Source organism: Strix aluco, chromosome 2 (genome assembly GCF_031877795.1).
Source record: "Strix aluco isolate bStrAlu1 chromosome 2, bStrAlu1.hap1, whole genome shotgun sequence".
In the NCBI taxonomy this organism is placed as follows: domain Eukaryota; kingdom Metazoa; phylum Chordata; class Aves; order Strigiformes; family Strigidae; genus Strix; species Strix aluco.
In genome coordinates this window covers 79461651-79480592 of record NC_133932.1, presented here as the reverse complement: position 1 = coordinate 79480592, position 18942 = coordinate 79461651, and the positions used below count along the sequence as shown (strand labels likewise).

At 39.2% G+C, this 18942-nt stretch overlaps 1 protein-coding gene across 1 annotated transcript in view; it reads left to right on the top strand.

Annotated features, from left to right (window-relative positions):
* RAP2A (RAP2A, member of RAS oncogene family) overlaps positions 1-11221 on the top strand; it is a 31930-nt gene extending 20709 nt beyond the window's left edge. The window contains exon 2 of the mRNA XM_074815424.1: positions 7184-11221. Within this exon, the coding sequence (XP_074671525.1) occupies positions 7184-7421 (238 nt within the window). The 3' untranslated portion in view covers positions 7422-11221. The remainder of the gene's footprint in view (positions 1-7183) is intronic.
* The last annotated feature ends 7721 nt before the right edge of the window (positions 11222-18942 follow it).

Here is an 18942-nt window from a genome sequence, read left to right as displayed (position 1 = left end):
CCCTTGGAATGTCTCAGCTGTAAATTGCCTAGAAATAATGTGTTTAAGTGTTTTGGTTGAAAAGTTCTTATAGTAACGGTTGGGAAGCAAATATATATAGTGCTTCATTATGTTGGCTTTTGTTGTTGTTTCTTGGGCTTTTGCTTGGAAGAGAACTATTTCCTCTAATTACTTACAAACACAGCACTAAGGGTGTGCCTGCCAAACAATTTCAGCAAAACTGGCATTAGTTGAGACTTTTCCTAGACCTTGAAACCAAACTGGAAAACATAAGCTGACTATGACAACCACAGAACTGAATTGGCTTTAAAGTTTTTTATTTAAGTTGAGGTGATTATTTCCAGAAAGTTTCATGTACAAGAACAAAGATAGTTTCTGAAGCCTCCTCAAAAGTGATATGGTGTGGTGGTTATTTATTATTCTAATACTAGTCTTCAAGTTGTTTTACAATTATTATTTAATTTGCTGTCCTATGAGTAAGTACAATTATCCTGACTTTATATACCTCCGTCTATCCATCTGAAGAGTTTGTTTCCCAAAGGCTATATAAGGAGTTCATGTCAAAGCCCAGAATAAAATGTTAGATTCCCAGTCCTGCAATTAAGCCATACACTGTTCTTTATAGCAAACGAATTCATGACTCAGCCACCTAATTGCAGTGGGACTTCCAATAAGCTCTTTAACATCTACTCATTTATAAAAATTATTTTAAGAGTCCTTTTTTTTTTTAGTTGGGAGTTGTTGCTTAAGTAATTAAATCCTTACACAATATAGCTTACAAAACTGAATATTAAATGCAATTAATTAGTAAACTGGAATGACTCCTTTGCATCAGGATGATGGAGGTTTTACAGCTGTTCTGTATGGATTTACCTGAAAAGCTGTAATAATTTTCATTAGAGAGCAAAGTGCTTAAACTTTGCAGTAACCTGCTTATTTTTAGATATCTATATCCTGACACATTCTATACCTGTATATAGGTATAGGCACATCTTCACTGGTGTGTATTTGCAGGAGTCCAAGTATATAGAAAAAAGATATAGCTCTGCAGACTGAGCCCCTGCTGTTGATTTAACTCATAATGCTAAAATTTTTAAAGCTACCGAAATACAAAGAATTAGGGTTTGGAAAAAGTGAAATGTCTTTTGTGGCTGAATTTCTTAAGACAAGGTAGTAATTGCTTTAGAAATGTGTATATATTTTTCCTGCTGCTTTGATTCAAGCTTTCAGCAAAAGGTTAAAATTGTTTGTTTTCCCCTTGATGATTCTGTAGTCTTGCTTCCTCTCATCCTGGTGTTTAAGAAGCTCAGAATCAGTTTAGGGAACACTGTGCGTCTTTTCTTATCCTCTGAAACTGATGTGAGTTTTAACTATTGAGGATTCTGCATTAAATATCCAAGAAATTGTGTGAAAGGAATAAGAAAAAGTCTTGATAGTTATACTTGGAATATGTTCTTTCTCTAGATGAGGAAACGTCTAGTTTATTTCATATTGCCTAGAATTCTTTTACTGTGTATTTTGTCAGGATTCTTACCACAAATTTTTTGTAAGTCTAAAAGGAAGAATAATTATTTTTACTGACTTTCTGATATTATTTGCCTTATCAGTGTCCCTAATATCTTTATCCCTTATATTACTTTCCTGTTTGAAATACTATCAAAAGTGCCAGAAATATATTCTTTAAAAAAAGGGGGGGGGAAGACACCCTGCATGTAGAAGGTGGTGATAAAGTTGGTTTATTACTGGAGACTCCTTTTGATGACTGGGAAGTTATCATGGATAGATACCTTTACATTTCAGTGTCCCAGTATTTAACACGTAAAGCTAGAAATCATATGTCTTTCCATAAACTTCAACAGGACTTAAGCTAGTTATAAGGAATAGTCTTTACATGTTTTTTGTCTTAATTTGTTTTTATTATTCAGAAAGTTTCCACATTTTGGTTGAACATATTTGGCTGTGATATGAAGCTCAGGCAAAAATCCTAGAAAAGATGCAACACTTCCAGAATGTGAAATTAGAAAGCAGGAAACCATTTGAACTTTTTATGTCTTCTCCTATACTGGTCCAGCCTGTTTCTCCCCCCCACCCCCACTTAGGGGTACTGGGTAATCTCTAGCACAGTTTAAGGGAATCAGATCAGTTTATTAGCCTAGGTATACATATTTTTTAAACTTCTTTTTATTCTTCATTTATTATATTTTCAGTGCACATCATCTTTATTTTTATCTTTATCCAATGACAACTCTAACCAGAAATCCAAAAGGTACCTTCTAAAAGAGATTCAGATGTGCTGCACATATTTTTCTCTCTCTGAATAAGATTGGAGATAGAAAAAATGGGAGGTAAAATATCTCTGAAGATCACTTATATACCATTCATCCTGAGGCTTTCTAAATGTTTTAAGCTGTTATTCAAAGTATACGTATTAATCTAAACAGAAACCTGGATGATATATGTGTGAGGTAAGATGAAATATAGAAACTATTTATTGCTGTGTGGTGTGTAAGGCAGTGTGGTCAGTGGTGCATAGCTGGGCCACATAAAGCATTTAAAGTCTGTGTATTTATTGATTCCACGTGGCTATGGTGTCCATCCTCAGGAAAACTGAGGGATTTACTGTGGCCTGTTGGTCTCAGAAGCTCATTAAAGATGGATAACAGGATGGTTTTAGCATTGAATAGTTATCTGGGACTGGGAAATACATGCTGGTTGTCTTTTGGAGCAATGACTGTATCTTGCCAGTAGTGATATCCTAGATATGATGGTATTTGACTCTGCATCAGTGTCTTTGATGGGGCTATAAATGACTGCAGTCGTGTTATCTCTTCAGGAGTTGCCACTGCTCAGTATCTGTCATATTGGAGCTTAAGATAGTGAGATCATTTGAACAGGGTGAAGTACCTTATTCTTTAAACGTGTTCTGCAAACACGTGTAATTGGTCTTGCAAAAATGTGTTCCTGAAGAGGTCTTGAAAAGTCAAGCCTTCCCATGCTGCATTTGAGTATATTTCTTACAGGCTCTGCTATGATGTTTGCCCTAGAATACATACTGTGCTGCATTGATACAGATGAAACTGGCAGCAGTTCTCATTTTCAGGTGGCCCTCATGCTTTTCATTAGGAATGATCAGTGCTGCTCAAAGCTTTTCAGCAGTACTGAGAAAATTGGATTTTCCTGCTCCAGGAACAAGGAGCAGAACTGTGCCGCTTCTCCAGTGCTAAGGGGATAGGCAGGGGGAGATGGGCTGCACTGAAAGGCGAGACCTCTGCCCAGCTCCCATAGTGGGCTGAGCTGCCCTCTCAGACATCCTGCAATGGCAGCAGCAGTCTTACTTTTCAGGACTCTACTAGAGGTGGTGGGGTTTTAGCCTCTTTTGCTCTTCTAAAAGTATTTGTGAGTAGGTTAAAACCTACTTGAAGCTTTTGAAAGGATTTGTGAATTCCTGGGTTGATTTTTGTGGTTGTCTGGAAGGGTTCTGTGTTGCTGCTTAGGCATTGCAAGGCAGCTCTTTTTTTTTCCTCTGTTAAGAAGCTATTTTCCTTTTGAGTCACCAAAATTCAACAGGGTGAAAAGCCTGTGAGGAAGAGATGTTCTTTTTTTCCCTTCAATTTTCCTTAGAATCATGTAATTTCACCTCATCTGAGAGATTTGCCTTTCCCTGTGCTGCCACGCACCACTTCAGCGGTGTGTGTGCCAACATCTGGCCAGTCAGAAGCCCTGCAAATAGTGAGTGGAGCCTCCAGGAGCCAGCAGAAGTCACTTCCAGCAAGATCACAGCTGTGGTAAGGAGAGCGTTGAGCCAGGGATCTCCTCCATACTCATAGAAAATAAATTTGCCCAGGATACTAACTGAGGCAGGAGATTCTGGCAGTGTTGGGAGGTAAAGGGTGGAGACCCAGCTTGAACTTCAGAGCTTGTGGAGCTTTAATTGAGAGCTAGGGCTTCCATGGTGTGTTACCAGAACTTGAAAACTGGGAAGTACAATGTGGAGACCCTTAGGGACTCTGAATGAAGACAGGCAGGGGCTGGAAGCACTGCATGGAACCACATAGTTTCTGTAAAGACCTTTTAGTTGACGTATGGCACTGTCCAACACACAGTCAATCAATCATCATCTTGGTATTTGGAGAATACAATATACAGACGCCTGCTCTGTCTCTCCCATGCTCAGCTTGGGTCTGACAGGACTGATACTGAACTAATGGGCTCATTAACCCATACTGCAGCCAGTCATTCGCTCAGTGTGCATGGACTGTTTTCCAAAGATTTGCTGTATTCTGATCTCCATTATTCTAGATAATGGATGCTGACTTTTCTATGTAGAAGGACAAATTGTGTGACGCTCTCTTTCTATGTGTGTGTATATATTATAGATAGTTTCTCTCTATATATTATAGGCAGGCATAAGTATATATATTTTATATTTTATATATATACGGATATACATACGTCACACAGAATATACATATATAAAAAAATATTTTCTCTGTAAAGTTGACTACTCAAAATTTAGGTAATACAAGGATGTCTTTTGCAAGAGCAACTTTATTTTTGCCCTGTGAGGAGGGAGGAGGTATTTGATAAGATGACATGATGAGTGTTTTGCAGAAACATTTTCTTACACAATTGAATGTTGTAAAGTGGTTATTGGGTGAATCTGGATTATAAGGTGAATAAGACTATTGACTGTAGGATTCCCATCTCATTTTAGGTGACGGTGGGTAGTGAATAGGGTAAATGCAAGAGGCAAAAGCTAGAAAAACGATACAGAAAAGTGCTTCTCTCTGTTCCACCTAATGGTTTCTCTGCAAATAAATTAAATTAGAATTTTCACATCTATCCTGTCAGCTCATCAGTTCTTCTTTTTGTTCTGAAGTATGAAACTTCACTATTTCCACTGCTCCATCTCCTAGGTACCGAGTACTCATAGTAAACAATTCCTCAGATATTTAGTTGCCCAGCTTTTCTAAGGTTCCTAGACCTTTTTAGGCACGTGAATATTTCAGTGGAACTGGCTATAAATCTGCAACATGTGGGGTTTTTTTTTCCTCATATGTTTCTCCACAAATTGGAGTGATCTTGCAGAATGAGAAGAGAGGAGATCTTCTGTTTTAATTCTGGCTCATCTACTTCTTCACTGAATGCTTATCAAGTTGTTGCTTTGAATTTCTCAGTTTTACCAGTGGGAAAAATTGAGAAGATACAGAATACCTGGAGGAGCTGGCAGAAGGCGGGGGAAGGTTTGGGGCCCTCAGATATGGAGAAATGCAGTGAAGGTGTACCTGATTCCACTTTAATTGAAGGGGTTTTAATGCTGTACAGCAAATATAATAGGACACATGCATCTGAACAATAAAGATAAAAAGAAATATTGAATTGCTGTCTTATCTGTTGAATGCCATCCATCTTATGTAATTAAAGTCTATACTATCATGTGTTTAAACGCGGGAGGACAGATTTCAAGATGCTTGTGTGTATTTTCGTACTTAATTAAAGGCAGCTTAGCTCTTGCAAGAGTTCCAAAGGTATCGGTGTGCTAAATATTGTATACCCACAGAGTGAGAAATTGATTGTATCTCTTCAGATGGTAAACAAGGGTAGGATAAATGGTGGAAGTAAGGGGAATTGTCTACAATTATTGACTACAGCCCTAGACTGTGGATTAAATGTCATTCCCATAGTTAGCAAAGAGACATAACAAAGTTTAGAATTTCAGCTGCATCTTATGACAGTTGAACCAATTTTTGATACTGCTGTGGTGGTGTAAGTGTTGCTGAGGTGGTTTGAGAAGTTACTGCCTTTTTATCCTTTCTGGCTCTGTGGGAGCCCATCGTCCCTGCAGTAGAGCCAACAGGACACATAGGTTCCCTGTTCCAGTGCAGAGTCTTGACAGCTGAGTTTCATCATGGCTGGTAGGTTAGACCAAGCTGCTGGACGTTTCCCTCAACCAGCTGAGGCACATGCACCAGCTCTGCTGTGCTGCCCTGCCTGGGAGGCGGGGAGGGCAGGTGGGAGGGATGAATGAGGAGTAATAGGTGGTTTAAGGACAGTGACATCTTCAACTGCTGCAGGTGTCAGCTATGACTGTTGTCTGTCCACAGCTCAGTCTTACTCAAGTGATTTGACACTAAGCTAATACAAAGTAGAAAAATCAGGTTTAAATTAAGAGGGAACCATCTCATTTCATAGATCTTTGTTTAGTTTAAGTGCTAAAAGCCATAATCAGTTTTCCTCTTAGTCCTTGTTGCTTTTGTGAGAAAAACAGTGTAAGAGTATTTTGGAAATAGTCCCAGTGTTTTCTTCTCTGCTATGGCAAATATGTAAATTTAAAATCTGACTGAACACTTAGTTCCATGTCTGAAGAAGGGTTTATGCATGTGAGGATGGGGCAGGGGGGAAGGCAAGCATTTTAAGTTTAAAAAAAATTTGGCAAGGATCCCCTCACAAAGAGGTTCAAAGCAATAAATTCCTTCATAGCTTATATGACCTGTTGTGCTGTCCAAGTTGATTATGAAGCAGAACTGTGATAGTATATCCTGGAACTCTTTTTCTTTTCAGCTTGTTTAACTGGCATAATGATGTGAATGCTGCAAGGGAGAGTTGTATATCTTGTATTAGCTAATACATGTTTTCATGCAACAATACTTTTGTGTTTATACAGTACTTGAAGTGGGCTACATTTCCTGAAATTTCAAACAAATTTACTGTCCCTTTGGTTTTCTCTCTTTTACTGCTAATCTGAGACTTACGTATATATTAACCAAAGATGAATGTACCCTTGAAAGGGAGAGTGATGCATCCTTATCCCTGTTCAGGGAGAAGGGGGATGTTGAAGAGAGGGTTGGACATCCATCCTGTTCTTACACCTCGAGATTGCCAACATAAAAAATACTATATTCCTAGTTTTTGTACTGTGGAAGTGTTCCTGGCAGATTTCCTGGTGGGAAAGAAAATTCAGAGGAGGAAGCATTTCCTAGAACTCTAAAAGCGCTGGGGGGAAAGAGATGTGCAACAAATCGCTAGAAGGTGAAATATGTAAAATTTTAAGATCATCCAAATGTCTCTTTCCTGTTGGGTCTGTACTGTTTGTAAATTGATGTTTACATTTAGAATGTTGCTATTTTTTAAATATAATTATTGCTGTTGTTTTTGTGTTTTGGTTTTGTTTTTTTAACTGTAGGTATGAGAAGGTGCCTGTAATTCTGGTTGGTAATAAAGTGGACCTGGAAAGTGAGAGAGAAGTATCATCGAGTGAAGGCAGAGCCTTAGCTGAAGAATGGGGCTGCCCCTTTATGGAGACCTCTGCTAAAAGTAAAACAATGGTGGATGAGCTCTTTGCGGAAATTGTTAGACAAATGAACTATGCAGCACAGCCAGACAAAGATGATCCATGCTGTTCTGCATGTAATATACAATAGCATTAAAAATGACCTAACCTGGACTTAATTTGCAGAAATTTTGTAAGGTGGTAAAACTGTCTACTTCACTTCCTGGTTTGTGGGTCACTTGAAATACATCTGTAGTGAAGTAGCAACATTAACTCAGAGCTGAGCATTGGAAGTCAATCACTGACTCTGAATATAATTGGGTTAAATGACCACATCTCACCCGTTTTTCCCTTTGAGCACCTGCAATTTTATGGCATAGCCAGTTGATCTACAGGGTCGTTCCAGTCGAGCGTACGTGTGTTGTCATGTCAGACAGCAACAACAGCAACTATTTCCGAAGAAGTTGGAAAACTTTTGGAAATGGGAAGCAAAAGCAGTGGAGAGAATATCTCTGAAGACCATTCACAACTAGCGTAAGCGCGAAAGGAGAGCCAAGTCTTTCAGTGTCTAATTACTGTGGTTCAGGACGTGCGCTATCACTTGTGGCCAAGTTTGTTCAGTCAAGTATGTTGATTTCACCAGAACTTCTGACAGTGTTAGATGAAGAGGCTACCAGAGACCTATATAGTTTGGATTTTTTTTTAAAATTGATGCTATTATTTCTACACTTTATCCCACATCTTGAAATAGAAAACATTGAATCAGTGTATGAAATGAGAGGCAAGATCTGAAAACAAATGATGGGTGAAGAAACAGTCTGGCATTGGAATGTTTTAAATCTTTCATTTTGCTGCTCAAAAATGGAGGATCACTTCAGGTTTTGGTCTGCAAAAAGCCAAACAAACCCTCTGTTTACAAAGCAGGAAGCATCTTTATTTATCACTTTACTGAACCAGGAGGAAGCAACTGTGATGAAAAAAAAATTGCTGAGCCTTACTAACAAGGAACACTTTAATAGATTAACTAGTACCATCTTGTAAGGAAAATTAAGCCATGTTGCATCCATATGTTCCCTTCTGCAGAAACCTCGTGGGACAGTATGAACATCCTGCATTTTTAAGTTTGTTAAAGACAACAATTTTTCTTGCCTTTAAGGGCTATGTTCTCTGGTGTGATCCCTAACAAACCTTTGAAAATCAAGTTTGCTATTTGATAGCTTTAATGTTGAAAACTTAAATTGAATAACCATGTGAAATCATTTGGTTCAGAGGTGAAATAGTTATGGTTGTAATTCCTTAGGTGAGTGTGGAAATGGCTCTTTAATTGCCTGACACACCATTCAAAGGTTGCCCCAATTATTGGAGTGTTAAATGGTGGGAGCAAATATTTTATTTTGAAAGGATGCTCGAGCTCTGACTTGCTAGTTTCATAGCAGTGAAGTATTTATCATTTGCATGACTAATGGCACAGAAATACCTATTCCGAAGTCTTACAATCAAAGTATAGAAGAGTTTTCAATCACAATGTTTAGATTTTAAATGCTGGAGAGATTGTCTTGAGCTGGATCTTTTATAGGTAAAATTGGCCATAAAAATACAGAGTCGCTGAGCCTGTGGTCTAAATAACACCATGCGTTTATTAGTTTTTCAATCTTGTGCAGTAACAGTGTAGTTCCTTGTGTTTAAATGAGTGAAAACAGGGGTGCTGGTGTGTGTGTGTTGAGCGTGTATGTGTGTGTGTATATGGCCCTTAGAAATGCTGTAATTGGAGTTAGGTTCGAGAGTTTTGCCTCCATCTGCAGAACTTCCTAAAAACGCTCTCATCTGCTACAAAGGAAACTTGAGAACAAAATGCTTTGCAGATTTTCATACATAAACATCCTTAACGTTTTGAATTATAGTTCAGTGGATGATAACTAAAGGAAATCATATTAATGGAAGAGAACTGGCCATCTCTGCCCTTAATCTTTCAAGATATTTCCACAACCAATGTATCAAAGGGCATTAGATGTTGCAAAACATTAAGCCTTACTAGAACACAAATGTAGCCCGTTTCCCATCTACCTTGCAGAGCTTTCGTTACTGTACTTTGTTCTCTTAGGGAGATAGGCACACCGTTTATTTCTGGCATCTGAATGCCCATTTTGGGTGCTCTGAATCGCCCTCCTAGAGGCACCTACCTCTTTCCATTGACTATATAGCAAACTTAGGCTTTTAACTTTGGTCCTCTGAGTCACACAACTTATATGCCTAAACTAGATGGTATGAATGTTCTCCTACCCCCTGCCTGCCCATTGTGTCAGCTGCCATGCTTAAGCAAGATGCGAGATGTTGAATTAATGATATTTCAATGTTTAAAACATCTAGATTGGGAAGTGGTTTATTGAGCAGTACAACTTATCTGTAAAACAGCTTGTCAGTGTGAGATCCACTGCATAAGTGCTCAAAAAAACCCCAGGAAAAAAAAAAAAACAACAAAAAAACCACCCAAACCCAAATTTGAAACTGAGTTGGAAGTGCATGTTATGCAATGTTATTTACAGAGATGTTAAAATCTTACCTCACAGATTGTTCATCAACCAAGAAAGTGGCATGAAGTACAATATGAACAGCCTAACATGAAGTTCATAATATAAAACAGATGGGCTTTTAATATAGGAAAAATTGCACAGTAAACTTTTAACAGAAAATATTAATGAAAATATCTCCCAGTCTTGTTTCTTCATTACACTCTTACATTTTCAAAAACATAGGCTGTATGTAAGCTACCACACAACGTGGCGGGGGGGAAAAGCGTAAGTGTTGTTTTTCATTGTATAGTTCTGAGGAAGTAGTTATGCACTATTTGTATTTCCACTAATGTGAATATAGTGGAGCTTGAATCAATGACAGTTGCACTTGACAGAGGTTTTTTCAAATTATAGGGATAGCAGAAAGGGAGGTGAGTGAGCCACGCGCAGCTGTGTGGCCACCCTGCGGGAGTCATTGGTCTTGGGTTGCTGTTTCATTTGTACCCTGATAGGATTACCAATTATAGTATTTGAAAGTTTCTTATAACATGCCTTAAAATATTATGATTTGTTCCAAAGACCCATTTTTCCTTTGGCTGTTGTTGTAGAGCTTTGTACTTTTCTACAAAGACAGCATTTCTCCAGTTTTGTTGGTTTTTTTTAAACGTTGCAACTTTTATTCTTTTAAGCTATGATAGTGAGAGCAACTGTTTCCTCTTTCCCTTAAAAATACACACAAAAACTAGTCAAAACAAACAAACCAGAATCAGATCAAGAGTATTAAACATAATTACACGGGGTTTTGATTTGGTTTGGTTTTTCTGTTGTGTCTGTCCCCCCGCCTGCCCCTTCAGAGCATCAGCAAAATTTTGGTGACATTTTCTGTTCTGGTTCTAGCCTCTCCCTAACCCCAGTGCTACAGTTGCCATTACTTTTCTGTGGGAAAACTACTGGTATTTGCTTTCCTGTATAGAATGTTGCCTAAAGATGTCAGCCATTTGGTTGGGGGGTTTTGTGCATGTTTGTTTTTTATTTTTATTTTTTTTACCAGTGTGCTGTCAAAGCACTGGTTAGGCTTTAATTGTGAAACTCCGCAACAAAAGCAAATGTTTGACAACTGCAGGAGGCTTTTATCTGCATTGTTGTGCATCTGTTAATTCTTGATCAGGGTTTGAAGGAAGACTGAAGGTGGGTTCTGGAATCAGGCTTAACGCTGTTGATTTGGAGTTTCCTAGGGGTGAGTTAATGTATTTCACAGTTAATTGTTGAGCTCTAATACAACTGGCAACTTAAAATGGGGCAACAGTTTGTTTTGTAACAATGTCAGTTGTTTAAACCTTGATGTTTGAAATAAAACAAGAATTGTACATAGAACTCAATGCAAACTCAGCAGTTGTATTTGGAGTTAAATTATTTTAACAAATAAATTTATTTAATGAAATCTCCCTTGCATGTCCTGTATTGTCCATTTTGATTTAATCAAAAAGTTCATCCAAAGCTGACAAGGGCTACCCAGTAATTTCAAACAACACTGTCAACTATTTGCAGTTCAACTAAGTATCAGCTAAGAGCCAAAATGCTCTTCTGGTACAAACTAAATAGCAGTAAGTATAAAGCAAATATGCTTTAACTTTTACAGATGGATGCGTGTTGTGATTTAAGTTGTAAGCTTGATAAAGAACCATAGCAAAGGGTTTTCTTAGAGGGATATATATTGACAACAATCAGTAAGACTCAGTATTTTATAGGGTATGGCTCTTGCTATGGCAAGAGAATAGTGCTTATTGAACATCATTTTATTATCTTTTATGAACTTGGTCAATATGAGATATGGTTAATATGCAGAACTACTTTTATAACATTAAGATTGCAAAGGGTTAAGAAAAAGATTGTTTGTTATATCAGCTGTTCAATTGATGAGTGTTTTGCAGGCTTTTAGCACCATACAAAAGGAGTTAGTGTTAGAAAGAACTTCAAATACAATCAGAGTTGCAGAGATTTATAAATGAATGGTTGAGCTAATGCTAACAGGATTATTCTAGCTAATTAGCACTGATCAGCAGTTACATTTTAGTCATGCCAGTATCACTAAAATACCCTGTTTTCAGTAATGATGGGTGCTTGGTGGTCTCTTGTTTTCATGTCATGCATGCCACATGAGGAACAAGAAGCCTGAGGCTGGCACATCTTAAAAGCTCCTAGTTCTATGGATAATAGAGAAGGCTGACACATACTGCTAACTTTATGGTTTTGATTTGCCCATTCATTCTGTGAACCAGTTCCAGGGGAACCTTTGCTGATGGGTTCTTGCAGTCCCGTTGATTTAGTAATATCCTTTTTTTTTGCCTGAGAAGGTACCTGTACAGGGACAACAGGAATTCATTGGGCTGTTCTGAACAGTTCGGAGAGGGGGAAAAAAAAGCCAATATGCAACATTCTTTTCAAATAATTGAACAACTAGAAAACTCTGACTATTGTACTCTTAAATGCTTTCTCTGGGCCCTTTTTTTTTTTTTTTTTGTAGCTACTGGAGGAAACTCGCTAACTCTGAGAAAGCTTTGTAAAATATTTTGATGGGAATATCTTGCTATCAATCCTCCATGGGTATCGGTCTTACCAGATCACCAGTCTTTGGTCACTACTTCTGTTGCTTGACCAGGCAGTCACTGGACTACATCTTCTATCCCAACTGAGAGCAGGAGAATTATTCTGAAATTACTGACAGCTGGTTCTATTGTTCTGTCTGGCTCCCCCAAGTGTACTCGGTATGTAGTCATGTCTTCCTTTTGCAGGCACCAACTTGATCATTCTCTTTTAACGAACATAAATTTCCAGCTTCTACTGGCTCTGTTTAGAGGCACTAGCACCCTAGTCAGTTGTCTTACGCATAGTTCCTGTTTTGCCATAAAACCTACAGAAAGACATTTTCTGTGCTAATTGCAGTCATGGAATTTGCAGACATTTTGAGCTGCAGGTTTCTCATCTTTCTTCATAGGGAGGTCAGTTAATGCCTGTGTGAATATATCTGGATTTTGACTGGTTGTTACTTTTTTGGGCTTTGGTTGTCTGATGGTTGACACAACATGTTTTTCTTACATCCTCACATTGGAGGTAAAACGTACGGAGTTAGTATAACATTTTAAATGTCTTTATTTTTTTTGCCTCGGCTCCTATGATTACACTCATTATGTGGTCTTTTAATACTTTCATTTAAAAATGGCACTTTTACTTGAGAAGTGACCATAAAAGCACTATCTCAATGGTTGAGCTACCTAGCTGTATTCAGAGTTGTCTGTGCAACCTTTACTAGATTTTGTGCCTATTTGCCTAGGAAAACCAACCCAGCTTGGAAGCAGGAGCTGGTGTTGCCGTAGCTCTCTGAGGCACAGACCAAGCAGAGCCCACACCGATGTTCAGACAGTGGGTTGTATTAACAGGCTGGATTGCAAGCGGGTGAAAGGAAAAGCCATGTTGCTCTGAACCAGCCACCATACGATACTGGAATTGCTAACAGCAAATCTTCATCCCCCTCAGCTGGAACTGTTTTTCTGTGCACTTTCAAGCTTGCACATTTTGGCTTGACTTGAATATGAAGTAGTTTGGGGAGCACTGAGAATTTATTTCAAACTTTTCACGGTGCAGTGACCACATGTGTAGGCAACTGGATGATATGCCTGCCTGCTGCTCTTAGGAGTGTTTGCAGGGTCAGACAGCCACATAGGAATCTCACTGAAGAATGGGAAAGTGAGATGGTTAGCTGGCATGAGCGGAGGGGAATGGGGATGCATCTAGGTAATGTGGTGAGAATATAAAACTGAAAGTTGTTCAAGAAAAATATGTAGGTAGACTGAGAGTGTGTTACGTTGAATGGGAGAAATACAGTGTTTATCACAGACCAAGACTGAGTACTCCTGGACAGAAACAGTTATTAGCAGAAGTTAGTAGATAAATCAGAGAACTGGATCTTTAAGAGCAGCCTTCTATGAGACATTTCTTTCAGTTGAAAGAAGTATAAAGCTGCTTCTTGAAATGTTTAAGGGAAAGATTCTGATTACTTGGGGCTTTTTTCTTCTTTTAGAATCCTTGTACAGTTTAATAACCAAAAGATATTGTCCCCAAACGTCATCCCCAAGTACTTGAGAGATGGAACCTTTGCTTTCCAGTTGTACAACACAGTTTAGAAAATTAAAGCATACTTTCATCCTACAGCTGAGAATATATTCTCTATTACAGCTGTTTTGGTTATTACATTGGCTTCTTTTTACTATTTGCTCCCTGTTCTTGCAGATAGAACAGATAATTGAACTGAATAAAGGTTGCCTGGCACTTTCCAGTAGGAGACAAGGTGATCAGGTTTTTTTATTGCTTTCCAAACTATCTAATAGAGCTCCAGTTTTCTCAGGGTGATTTGTCTGTCCCCGATTTGGGGGTGGTTGGTTGTTCTCTTTTTTAATGGTTCAGCTGTTCCTAAGGATAAAACAAAGGAAGATGCATCATTCTGCATATGCTGAATTCTTGAAAACATTTTCTTAAGACCTGGCACCTTTCTGGTTTGAACCACTGGGAAATTGCCCTAAAAAAACACCATCTCAGGAATGAGTCTAAACTTGGCCAAGTTATAAGCCTCTGAAAAAAAATGGTTTACCCAGTATGAAGAAGGATAGAAGTCTGCATCCAGTCTCGTCAGCTGCCACGGGATACGCTTTTGGCCCTTTGTAGCTCATATATAGTAACTGCTGGGTGCAAGGCACAGTCCTTGTGCATATATGTACATGCTGGGTAGGAGCTGAGAAACAGTGGGAGAGAGTAGGATGAGACTATTCAGCAGGGAGGATTTCCAACTGTAGATCTTAAACTATCTTGTTCAAGAAATAGAAATCAGCCTTGCTGACAGTGAAGTCCTCTAGGAGCAGGTTCAGAGGTGGACTTCATTAATGCCAGTGGTAGAGGACTGGTCTGAACGCATGAACATCATAACCTGCCTGACAGCTTATGACCAATGCAGTGACACAAGAAAGCTTTCCAAAAGTGTTAGTGTAATTTTACTTTGAAGTCTTTTTCTCTCTTTAAGTAAGGCAATAATAAATTAACCTTTACAGTATTTGCTGTGTGAGATTTTAATTACAGGAACGTAAGTAATTGATTAATCCAAAGAAGATAGGATTCTGCAAAGCAAAATAGATGACATGTAAGTGTCCTGTTGATAGAAAGTAAATTGATGAGGAGTCTCAATGCAATATGAATTAACATACTTCTCAAATTCTCTGTCAAGCCTCAAGAATTGTATCTGGTGCTGCTGTAACAGGGTAGGATTATTCTCAGACCTCTGTATTTCTCTGACTGCTCTTTAGCTAAAGTTTACATTTGTCCTGTGTGGCTCTATTGTAAATTTTTTGGGGGAAGGTGACCCTTAAAGTGAGTCAGATGCTGTATTGATTTCATATTTAGCTTTGTGCTTTAAGATGGAGTGAGATAACCAAAAACCTTCTAGTTCTGCCTAATTTTTCAGGGAAAGACATGGCTTTGAAGATTCAAGGCTTTTCAGAAGTCTTCATAAGAGTTGTCCTTAAAGTCACCTCTTTAATAAAGTGAACTCAAGTACCCTTTCTTGATGAAGGTGGTATTTGTGGTTTTTTCTGGGAATGTGCTTATTCAAACAGTCAGAGACTATGAAGTGTGGGTGTGCATTTACAGTGTGTTGCCTACTGGTTCCCCTTTTCAACCAGGGAATGCATGCATGATAGTTTACTGAGATAATCCCTAATCTCGGCATTTAAAGTGAGAGTTAACCCATCAGGTGGACATCCTTAATCCAGGAAGACAACAGCCACCTGAAGACAAGCTATATGAGATGACAGTAGGGAAGGGGCTCTCATCTCTGCTTCAGATCTAAAGCAAAATACTCATTTTATGGGTCACTTCTCATGGTTACAAGAAATCTGAAGAATAATAAACATTGTTTTCTCCCCATCAGGAGAAGGCAGCCCCAGTTTCAGAGCTCTTTAATTTGTCCAGAAACATACATTGATAAAAACTTTGTTTGTCAGTGTGGAGGAAGGATAGTGACAGAGAAGATTTACTGCTGATCAAAGTACATGGCTCTTCACCCTAGGCAAGTCACCTCTGCCCCTCTGCCATTGGGTGAACATCCTGTTCTCATGTTCATCTTTTTTCTACGTGGAAAAAGACTTGTTTCATGTGGGACAAGAAAGATTCTTCCCTCTCTTCCTTTTTTTTTTTTTTAATCTTGTCTTGTCTTTGCACATAGCAGCCACTCTGTGTTCTTGAATCAATAGTTCATGGCAGAAGCCACTTAACCCCTGCTCTTGGGAGATGTTCTGACTCAGAAATGTACAGACCCTATGTATCACTAGAATTAGAAACCTAGTTTGCTTGTTTATAAATGGCAGAGTTTTACAAGAAATTTTGAAGACCACACTTCTTAGAAGTTTGTAATGCTGCTGCCTCATTAAAATTTTTCATTTGTTCCAAGTTTTGGCATGTTTGTCTAAAGATTAAAGAAAATAAATGAATAAAAAATACCAAACAGTACAAACCTAGAAAATAATACAAGCCCAATTCAGCTTTCCTCATCTTGGTAACTCCAACAAAAAAAAGTTTCAGCTACTATTTGTCACTTTATGTGTCCAGAATCTTATAAATACAAATAAAAAGAGGGAGAAGGGAAGACTTGGAGGGTGGGGAAGGGTTCTGACTGCACACTAAGTTTGGATGGTAATATTAAAATAATCTATAGAGATCTCTGATCAAGTATAAAAAGATGACGATGGAAGCAGGCGATCACTCTGGACCCAATGCTAGTAATGATAAGAAAAGTTCAAGAAAAAAGAAAGTTCACTCATTTCTACCTGTACAAGTCTCCCTGTAAGGAAGCACTCAAATGAACAGTGTCTGCCACATCATATCATACTGGGTGATGAGCAGCACGCTCCAGCAATGATGCTGTGAGCACTGAGAAAGCTGGGCTAGCATTGCAGCAGCTGCTAGATTCACCTTCTTTACCCTGTAGACCACAGCTGGGACTTAGGTAACACAGAGTTACTTTAACTGATGATGTCATTGCTCCTAAATCTATGTTTTTCTTAAAAACAACCCTCAGGTGCTGTCCCATCACAGAGGAAGGGTGGGGTGCCATCCTCATCTTCAAGGCAATGGTCAGGAACTTCCGTACAACCAGAGCATGCTGAATGGTTGCTCTGCCTCGAGAAGTCACCATAGAGGATGTTTCCAGATGAGCTGGGCGAGTTGGGTTGCTGTGACTTCAGAGGTCACTGCTCTGCCATCCTGTGAGATGGTTATGGCCTGTACTTCCTCCTGTCCAGCTGCATGTTGGTATGGCCCTAAATGTCTCTGCTACTGGATTTCTTCTGAATTGAAAGTCTTAACCAGTGCTGTTTTCTGTCATGTCATCTGATCTGTGCAGTAATTGACTGATCCAAAGATCACCCTTTGCTCTGTGTAAGAAATAATCTTTGAGATCAGCCCTCTTAGACTAATTAAGCAGGGATCCCCTCTAATCCCCTTAGAGCAGACCTCCCATTGCACTGGCTTTCTGTGGACAGACTCCGTAAAAGCTCTGGTCATTGCCTGATTGATGAAGCAACTGTCTGAGATAAACATGCTGCCAAAGGTATATCGTCAGGGTAATTCAGCATCCATGCTGTCAGATTGGTTAGGATGTTTGGCTGCATTAATTTTGCAGAGTTGCACCAAGAGCAAAGTAGCTTGATGCCCCAGAGTGCGATGTCCTGCTTGTGTTGGTTTCTAGAGCTATGAAATGCCCACAGTGCTGCACTGCGGGTGCGTTGCTAGCTGGCTTTCTCCAGGATGTGCTTCCTGCACGCCACCCTGACAACAGCCTTAACAAAACCCCTGTGCCACTACCTGTGGTCGAGCTGCAGACCATGCCACAGGGTGGCTTGGGCCCTGGCCCTTAGCATACCTGCCCTGTGTCCAAGCCACAACTGAAGTGTCTTGGTGCTGGAAATGATATGGTGCAGACCCACGGGAACCTCTCCAGAGAGGCACATCAAGTGAGATGCAGATGTCAGGTCTCTATTCAGAGATGTTCAGGACGTGCAAAGAGGACTTGGCCACCTGCAACTCACTGAAGGACATGAGAGGTGATAGGACACCTCACATCAGGGTAGCACATAGGACGTTTTCCCTCTCTGAATGTCTCTCTACCAGCACATCTGAGATTCTTCAAAGGACAGGGTATTTTTTACTTGTCCACCTCTCAATAAGCACAGCTTACTGCTGTCACTGGCAAAACACCTAATATTGCCTATTCTAATACTGACTAAAGCAACTAGCTGAGAGCATGGGGCAGGAGTTTTTCCTGTAGTTAACTGAACAGTCATGGAGACTGGAGGGTTTCTGACGCTCCTATAGAAGAGCCAAATTAAAATCTAGTCAAACTTGGCAAGGATCCTCATCTAGTGATTACAGTACAGCAGTGTTTAAAATGTTCTGCCAGGACTGGCTAGATGCTGATGTCAAAAGCAGGCTTTTGAAGGCCTATCTTAAAAGTCTGTAGAAAATAAAATACCTTGGTAATATCTGTTGAACATTTCTAAGAAGGTAACCGTTTATACTCATTTAAAGCAAAATCAGTTTCCAGCTAAGACTGATTTTTCTGACTTCTTTCTTCTGCACAGCTATAGTAAAAAGACTTTGGAAAAGGTGAGCACTTGCTTTTCTGTCAGCTGAGTACCTCAAAGATGAGTTAAACTCTGGACCCCAGGGGCAAAGTATCTCCAATGACTTGTCCTCCCCAGCTTTTTCTTGTTGCATCAGGGAAACACCTTTGCACACATGTCATGTTCAAGTCTGGTAATAAGAAATCCTTTCTTCTGCTGATACCTGAAAGACCCTTTACTGGTAGTTTATCTGGACACGCATGTAACTTTTATCATCAGTCTCTTGATGGGCTAACAATTTCTTGTGGTGGAATTTGTTAAAAAAACCCATGATTTTTTGGCTTCTCTTTGTTGAGTTTATAGTCTACATTTATATCGTGCTCTCAGGCAATGAACTTTAACCTTTTGAGTAAAACGGATGCGTTACATCCTCATTTCATGCTTACGGAAAGGAAATTGTAGAGACAGTTATTCACCCAAGGGAGTGCTCCATGGCAAA